The sequence below is a fragment of the Dipodomys merriami genome, unplaced genomic scaffold (genome assembly GCF_024711535.1).
Source record: "Dipodomys merriami isolate MVZ:Mamm:240054 unplaced genomic scaffold, mDipMer1.0.p SCAF_91, whole genome shotgun sequence".
In the NCBI taxonomy this organism is placed as follows: domain Eukaryota; kingdom Metazoa; phylum Chordata; class Mammalia; order Rodentia; family Heteromyidae; genus Dipodomys; species Dipodomys merriami.
In genome coordinates, this window is record NW_027206524.1 from 1 (window position 1) to 9,137 (window position 9,137).

The window sequence follows — 9,137 nt, forward strand, 5'->3', positions numbered from 1 at the left end:
GTAATGGTTTTGGCTTGGGAGAAGGAAGTGGCACATCAGGTTCAGGAGTTGTTTAGAACCCGTCAGGTGGTGAAGAAGTACTGGTATGAGACACCATGATTGCAGCATTTCTTTTTTTTTTTTTTTTGGTCAGTCGTGGGGCTTGAACTCTGGGCTTGGGCACTATTCCTCAGCTCTTCAGCTCAAGGCGAGTGCTGTACCACTTGAGCCACAGCACCACTTCCAGTTTTCTAATGGTTTATTGGAGATAAGAGTCTCACGGACTTTCCTACCTGGGCTGGCTTTGAACCGTGATCCTCAGATCTCAGCCTCCTGAGTAGTTTAGGAATACAGGCGAGAGCCACCAGTGCCCAGCTAGCATTTCTTGTGTCTAGACATTCATCCATCACAGAGCAGGAACTGTTGATAGAAGGCACTGTACTAGGGCCACTTAAGATACAAAGAGAGGTTAAAAAATTTGATGCTTAGTATGTTAATAGTCTGGTAAGAGTAGTTAAAAGTGTTAAGTGGTTAAGAGTGGCTCTGAATTATAGCTGTACATCATAATTATCAAAAATAATTATACAGGGCTGGGAAGGTGGCTCAGTGGTAGAGCGCTTGCCTTGCATGCATGAGGCCCTGGGTTTGATTCCTCAGCACCACATAAGCAAAAAGAAAAAAAAAGCCGGAAGTGGTGCTGTGGCTCAAGTGGTAGAGCGCTAGCCTTGAGCTGAAGAGCTGAGGGACAGCGCCCAGGCACAGAGTTCAGGCCCCCCCCCAAAAAAAAAATAAATTAAAATAATTATAAAATAATATGATTTTACTCCTATGCTAAAATAAGCAAACAAAGGTAAAGCAAAAATCTTCTAGAGAATCTACCTCCCCTCACATTCTACTAGATCCTTTCCTTCAGGTAACAACCACTACTTCTTACTCAATTCATTTACATTATGTCTAATATATATAGCACTTGCACGTGTATACACAAACAGACATACATGAGTGTATATCACATTATACGATTTACATCCTATCTTTTGCTGCCACTGAACTATCTTGGAGATCTTTGAATGTTAGTGCATATAGTTCTACTTCAGTTGTTTTTCTTCAAAGAAAAAGATATATGAGCCAAAAAGAATCCTTCTGTTCTGAATCTATGCAGTTCTCTCTCCCAGAAGCAGTCTCTATAACAGTGTCTTATATAAACTTCCGAAGTTATACTGGGAATATATAAACACAGTATTGTATGGGGGCTTTGTGTGTGTATGTGTAGGTGCACGTATGTGTACACTGTGGCTTAAACTGGCACTGTCTTGGCTTGCTTTCTCTCAGCACTTGAGCCACTGGTGCACAGCTTGTAAGCATACTTTATACTCTACTTTGCACCCTACTGTTTGCACTTGGTTTGTGTGTCTTGGAGAGCATTTCATGTTGTGTATTTAGACCTGTCTCCATTGTAACGGCTCTAGGATATTCTGCCAAATGAATAGATGTTTTAGATAAATGGTTCATATTATTCAGAGTCTTTTGCAACTATGGGTGAATGTATTTAGCTTACTCTATTTTCTCTTACTATAACAATACCTGAGTGTAAGTAATTTGTAAAGGAAAGAAGTTATTTTGACATATGGTTCTGGAGGTATGATCTGTTGGGGGCTTTGTGCTGCTTCACCTTGTGATAGAAAGTAGAAGGGCAGGTAGGCATGTATAGAAAAGGGAAAACCAGAAGGTTGCCTTCCGCTTGTGTGGTTAACACTGCAGTCTCTGCAGTGGGAACTCCTCGCTGGAAGGTAACTCAGTCCCACTGGAGTAATAGTTCTTTCTTTCCTTTCCTTTTTTCTTTCTTTCTTTTGTTCATTCTTTCATTCTCTCTTTTATTGATATTGTGAAGGAGTTGTACAAAGGGATTACAATTCCATAAGTCAGGTGATGAATATAATGCTTCTTGGACAATGTCACCCCTTCTTTCACTTTCCCCCATTTTCTCCCTCCTGTCCCTGTCCACAGGTCACATAGTTCTAATATATACATAGTGTGTATTAGATATCATGACTGCATTGGTTTACCCTTCATTCCTATTCTTCCCTGTTGCCTCCACTAAAAAGACAACAATAAAAACAACACCAACAATAACAATAACATGTTTCCAAGTAGTTCTCATTCTTTCTTTTTTTTTTTTGCTGGTCCTGGGGCTTGAATTCAGGGCCTATACACTATCCCTGAACTTCTTTGTAAGTTCAAGGCTAGCACTCTACCACTTGAGCCACAGCACCACTCCCAGCGATTTCTGAGTAGTTTATTGGAGACCCATAGACTTTCCTGCCCAGGCTGGTTTTAAACTGGGATCCTCAGATCTCAGCCTCCTGAGTAGCTAGGATTATAGACATGTACTACCAGCACCTGGCTTAGTTCTCATTCTTAATAACCTTGGGGCTGGGAAGGTGGCTCAGTGGTAGAGTGCTTGCCTTGCATGCATGAGGCCCTGGGTTCGATTACCCAGCACCACATAAGCAAAAAGAAAAAAAAAGCCAGAAGTGGCGCTGTGGCTCAAGTGGTAGAGTGCTAGCCTTGAACTGAAGAGCCGAGGGACAGCACCCAGACCCAGAGTTCCGGCCCCACGACCGGACCCAAAAAAAAATAATAATAACCTAATCTCCCTTTAGAAGCTGAATTTCTTGATAACCCACAATGGCAATTCAACTTCAGTGTGGCAGGAATAAACCACATCCAAACCATAGCAATGTTTTTAGAGTAAATTCCTAGACCTCAAACTGTTTGATTGAAGGCTGTGCATGTTTAAAGTTTTAGTACTCAAACTGCTCTCCAAAAGTTTTCAGTTTGTACTCCCTACAGCAACAAGGCTGAGCACTGACTCCCATTAAAGAACAAACCTTTTAAAAAAGTTTACTACTCTGATGGGTAAAAAGAAATAATAATAGGATTTTATTTTCTATTTCCCTGTGTACTAGTGACATGAGCCGTCTTTTTGTACTTATTAAACTTAAACTTTCTGTTCTAGAAGTAGACTATTAATTTTTCCTTTGCTGATTTTTCTATTGAGTTATCTTTTTCTCTTCTGCTTACAGGTATTTATTTTCTACTTTACATGATAGTCCTTTTTGTTTGACAGATTTTACAGATACAGGTCCTGGGTGCTGTCCCTAGGCCTCTTTGTGCTCAAGGATAGTGCTCTACCACTTGAGTCACTCCAGCTTTTTTGAATAGTTCTACTGGAGATGAGCATCTCACAGGGACTTTTCCGGCCGGCTGGACTGGCTTCAAACTGCAAGCTCAGATCTCAGCCTAATTTTATAGATACATTGTAATTGGAGAGCTCTTTAAAAATCTTATGTTTCACTTGGTTAGCTGAAGCAAGAGGATCAAGAGTTTGAGGCTTGCCTTAGATTACATAGAGACTCTTGTCTCAAAAAATAAATAAATACATAAATTTAATAAATAAAAATACCACAAAACCAAACCAAAGGAAAAACCCTCCATAAATTCCTAGGGCATACAATCAAATTGTAAAAACCACTATAATAGATTATGATTCTCTTGGTATAGTGCCTAGCCTAAGAGCTGGATACTTCTTATAAGCTTATATCTTTTACTACTAAAGTTATAATAGCAATCATATAGTATTTGGGGGGAAAAGAGAAGAAAAGCATGTTAGTAACATAGTCTTTAATAATCTTTATAAATGGTTGTATATAGTTAAAAGAAAATTAGGATAATATGGTTTTTGTATCCCGTTTTTCTTTTTAAAATAATAAAGGTGGTGGATTCTGATTCTATACTAAATGAACAAACAGAACAATGAATGAACCAGTCAAGTAAAAAACCCATAGGACCACCTATTATATTTGTCACATAGGTAAACAGGAAGAAACTGTGCCCCAAAAGTCAGGAGCCACAGCCACGACTCTGTAACCCATTCCAAATCTCTTCTGTGGGTAGTCTTCTTCTTACCTCATAGACAGCATAAGAAACTATGAAGAATGCATGTGGTTAGTACAGAGTCTGCTGTGAGGTCCTGTAAGCTGCCAAGTCCCAGGAGCTCCTCCCTGGCTTCCGTGGGGAAGCACTGGTTTATGTGTCACCCTCAGGGCCATCACTGTGCGAGTCCCCATGCCATCTGCAGGAGTGGTGGATATCCCCATGATTGAGAAGGAGGCTCAAGGGCAGCAGCAACACCACAAGGTAGGGAAGCTGTCTCCCTGAGGCACGGGTTTCTGCTCTGCTTTGGAAATTATGTCTTGATTTCTTTGGCTTCAGATGACTCTGGCTCCAACCTACCATATGGACAATGGGAAAATGGTGAAAGGGCGGGCCAGCCGGAATGCCCACATTGCCGTCACACAGTACCAGGTCCTTAGCAGCACTCTGTCTTCGGCACTCCTGGAACTGCAGCCCATTACTGGTGAGAGGGCCCAGGGCCTTGTGCTGAGTTTTGCCCTTGTTTTGAGCCACTGATACTGTAGGTGGGTGAAGGAAGCTGACCCTGTGCTTTTGGTGCTGCTCTGAGAGTGAGAGCTTGAGGCGGGGGGGGGGGGGGGGGGGAGCACAAAAAATATAGTTTGATTATGTTTATTTAAAAAATACACAAGCTGGGCGCTGGTGGCTCACACCTGTAATCCTAGCTACCCAGGAGGCTGAGATCTGTCTGAGGTTTGTGGTTTGAAGCTAGCCCACATAAGAAAGTCTATGGGACTCTTATCTCCAGTAAACCACTCAGAAAAACCCAGAAGGGCACTGTGGCTCAAGTGATAGAGTGCCAGCCTTGAGCAAAAAGAAACTCAGGGACAAAGCCCATGCCCTGAGTTAATAAATAAAAAATATACAAAGCATGTCCTTGAAAATTTAAATTAGGGGGCTGGGAAGGTGGCTCAGTGGTAGAGCGCTTGCCTTGCATGCATGAGGCCCTGGGCTCGATTCCTCAGCACCACATCAGTAGAAAAAAAAACCGAAAGTGGCGCTGTGGCTCAAGTGGTAGAGCGCTAGCCTTGAGCTGAAGAGCTGAGGGACAGCGTTCAGGCCCACGACCGGACCCCCAAAAAAAAGAAAATTTAAATTAGGCTGGATATGGTAGTTCATGGCTGTAATCCCAGCTACTTGGAAGATGGAGATCAGGAGGATTGCAGTTTGAGGTCAGCCTGGGCAAAAAGTTGGCAGAATCCAGTATCTGGTAGTAGTGTGCATACAGCCATGCAGGAAGCATAAATAGGAGGATTGTGGTCCAGGCTGGTTTGGGTGTAAACATAAGATCTTGTCATCAAAATAACTAAGGCAAGAAGGACTAGGGGCATGGCATAAATAGTAGAGCACCTGAGTTGAATACCACCACCAAAAGAAAAAGAAAAAAAATACCATATAATCTAGTATTTCTATTTGTATATATGTTCTATATATATTCCCAGACGAATGTAAAGCAACTGTCTATATGCTCTGGTTATAGGAGAATTAGTACAATAATCAAAAGATGGAGACAACCAAATATCAATGATCAATGAATGGCTTACTTGCTTGCTTTCCTGGTGTTGTGTGGCTGGCACTCTGGGCCACACTTCCAGGTGTGCTTTTTGCTGATTATTTTGGAGATGGAGTTTTAAGGACATTTCTGGCTAAAATACATGATCCTCTGGATCTCAGCCTCCTGAGTAGCTAGGATTAAACACTTGAGCCACTGATGCTCAGGATAAAATGGGTAATTTTATGTATATTTTACTATAAATAAAAAATGTGCAAAATGGGGCTGGGAAGGTGGCTCAGTGGTAGAGTGCTTGCCTCCCATGCATGAAGCCCTGGGTTAGATTCCTCAGCACCACATAAGCAGAAAAACCTGGAAGTGGTGCTGTGGCTCAAGTGGTAGAGTGCTAGCCTTGAGCCAAAGAGCTGAGGGACAGTGCCTAGGCCAAAAAAAAAAAAAATGTGCAAAATGCTACGACTTATTAAAAAAAAATCAAAGTTATCAAAAAGGAAAAGGTAAACATCAAATTCATGATAATGGTTATGTAGAGTATTTATGATATTAGTATCATGAGCTGACTGCTACTATATAGCTTATAGTTTATATTACTACGACTAGTATTGGTATTGTTATTACTGGATTGGGATAGAATCCAAGGCCTGGCTCATGCTGGACAAGCACTCTTCCACTGAGCTGCATCTCCAACCATTCTTTCTTTCTTTCTTTCTTTTTTTTTTTTTTTTTTTCATTGTGGGGCTCCAACTCTGGGCCTAGGTGCTGTCCCTAATCTCTTCACCTCAAGGCTAGGTCTCTATCACTTGAGCCACCGTGCCAGTTCTGGTTTTCTGATGGTTAATTGGAGATAAGAATTTCACGGACTTTCTGGGCTGGCTTTGAACCATGATCCTCAGATCTTAGCCTCCTGAGTAGCTAAGATTATAGGCGTGAGCCAGCAGCTTATTGGATTTGGGGCATTTCCTGCTACTGTGCTTTGATGTACATCATTTGAAGTAGATGCTAGCACTGGCATTGTTTCTGTAGCTCTTTAAAAGCTCTTTCTCTCTTTTTTTTTTTTTTAAGGAATAAAGCATCAACTTCGAGTTCACCTGTCATTTGGACTGGATTGCCCAATCCTTGGTGATCATAAGTACTCAGACTGGAATAGGTTGGCCCCTCAGGTAAAATGATTTAGCTCACTGTGCTATGCTTTCTTTCTGTTAAAACCCTGAAAGGGCTGGGCACCGGAGGCTCATGCCTATAATCCTAATTATTCAGGATGCTGAGATCTGAGGATTTGCAATTTGAAGCCAGCCCAGGCAAGAGAGTCTGTGAGACTCTTATCTCCAATTAATCACCTAAAAACTGAAGTGGAGCTGTGACTCAAAGTGGTAGAGTGCTAGCCTTGAGCAAAAAAGCTCAGGGATAGTGCCCAGGCCCTGAGTTCAATCCCCAGAACTGATAATAATAATAACAACAATAATAATAGTAATAGTAATAAGCCTTGAAAGGAGTTACCATAAGGAGGTATGACTGTCTCCAAATACAGAACCATACTAGTTATACAGTAGTTAGAGACTTCATGAAACTGCAGAATCCATCGGCAAAACCTTACTGCCGCATTTGTTTTAGCCTTAGCTCTTGTTGGGATGCGTGGGCAAGCGGAGCAGTCTGTCTGAAACAGAAGCCATCTTTATCGTCTTTCAGAGCTGTCCTTCATTCTCCTGAAAGGCTATACATTGGCTAGTAAGAGGTTCTTTGGTATGGTTCTCTCTTCTTGCTTTAGCTCATTCTGAAGCCTTCTGAGGCCTTCCCTGAAGCAGGCTCTCCATTCAGGGCATTAGTGTTGGTTCTTGATAAGTGGAAGTGCTCTGGCCTCACCTGCCGGTTGTGGCCTCCATTGACCTTGCTCTCAGGGATTCATCTTTGCTTTGTGTAGAAGCTTTCTGTTGGCACCCTGAAGAAGCTGGGGCTGCAGCAGTCGAAGGCCCGCCACATTCCCCTTCACCTGCATGCCCGGCAGCTGGTCCTGCCTGCCCTGGGGCCCCGGAAGGAGGAACTCAACTTGGTCTGCAAGCCTCCTCGCTTCTTTGTACATTCTGTGCGCCGTCTGGGTTTGGTGATGCCAAGTCAGGACCAAAGCGGAGACAACCAAGCTGGACAACCAGGAGCACAGTGAAGACTGTTGAGCTGTTTGACCCTGAACTCTTTCCTTTGTTTCATGGAACTAGCTTCTCACTTGAATAGACTCCAGAGGAGCCATGTGGATAAGTTGAGGAATCTTCACCACTTCAGACCTTTTATTGGAGTATAAAGTCTGTTTGCTGAAAGTTTGATCACACTATGGAAAGGCCTGCTGGAAGTCTCCCTGTCATCCAGTGTCTTTACCAGGAGCCGAGGGCCAGGCAGACTGGGGAGAACTGAAGAACAGAGTCCAGTCAAGAACTGTTTCCATCCAACAGAAAAGCTTGTGAGCGATCGGAAAAGCTCCTGTGGCTGGAAAGAACTCGTTATGCTTAAACGCATGGAATCTGAGGGTTCTATTGGAACTAGAACGTGGGTGCTGTACTGCACAAGTGGTGATGAAGCCTGAGAAGGGGGTGTAGGGTGGGGTGTTTGATAAGGAAGGGAAGCAAGTGGAACTACCAGCTGGGTAACAGAAGTGAGTGAAGCTGGTGGGGTGTAAGGCGTGGTGGGGACAATAAACCAAGGAACACACACGTGCACACACACACACTTTGTAGCAATTTTTAGTACCAGCTGGTGGTTGCCATGTGGGGAATAGCTTTTCTAACTTTATTTTTTCCAAGACTCAGGAATTAGAATCTGTTTGTATTTTTCAAAATAACAACCAAAAAAAAAAAAAAAACCAGCTCTCAGGAATATCTCCTAGCCTGTTATCAATTAAATCAAAATTTGAAGAGACCTAAGACAGCCAAACACATTTGTAAGTTGGCCTTGGCTAGCAGGTTTCAGGTTTCTGATTTGCAGTGTGTTGAATAAAAGGGAAGTCTGGGGCAGGATATCACCTTTAAAGTTGTGGGTCAGTGGTTGGCATTTGTGCTGTGTGTTGTATCCTTCCCACATGAGGGGATGACTTTGCTCGATGCACAGGAGTGGTTATAAAGTCACACCATTAAAAAGAAAGTCTGTTTTGGAAACAGCCTCCAGTTCTTGGGTTATTTTCCTAGATGGCTCTGCTCAATACCAGTAATACTAGGCATGGGAGCCGGGGGCAAGGAGGTCCTTGGTCTATCTGCTCAGTTGGCCCATCCAGCTTCCATCTTGCTTTTCACAGACAATCAGTCTTACACACGAAGGTACCTCACAGTGCTTTGGACTGGGTTGAAAGTTAGAGTAACTGTATAGTCGGAAAGGCCTGCAAACAGCCTTTATATGTCCATTCTGTACCCCCAAACTCCCTTCCTTATCTGTTGTTCCTCATTCCATGGTTTCTCTTACCTGTGGTCAACCACAGTCTGAAAATAGTAAATGGAACATTCCAGAAATGATTCATAAGTTTTCGGTTATACTCCACTCTGTGTAGTATGGTACAATCTTGCACTGTCCTGCTCCATGCCACCAGGGATTTGAAGTGTCCCCTGCCCAGTGTCCCCAGGCAGAATATGTGGTCCTGCTCCTCAGTTAATAGCCATTACATAACAGACCAGATACTGTGTTTCAGTAACACAGT

At 42.8% G+C, this 9,137-nt stretch overlaps 1 protein-coding gene across 1 annotated transcript; it reads left to right on the forward strand.

Annotated features, from left to right (window-relative positions):
* Positions 1 to 3: 3 nt before the first annotated feature.
* LOC138821310 (pseudouridylate synthase RPUSD4, mitochondrial-like) lies at positions 4 to 8,661 on the forward strand. Its single transcript, XM_070013452.1, has 5 exons — positions 4 to 83; positions 4,086 to 4,179; positions 4,255 to 4,399; positions 6,527 to 6,624; positions 7,383 to 8,661. The coding sequence occupies exons 1-5, from the start codon at positions 4 to 6 to the stop codon at positions 7,620 to 7,622; spliced, it is 657 nt and encodes a 218-aa protein (XP_069869553.1). The 3' UTR covers positions 7,623 to 8,661.
* Positions 8,662 to 9,137: the final 476 nt, after the last annotated feature.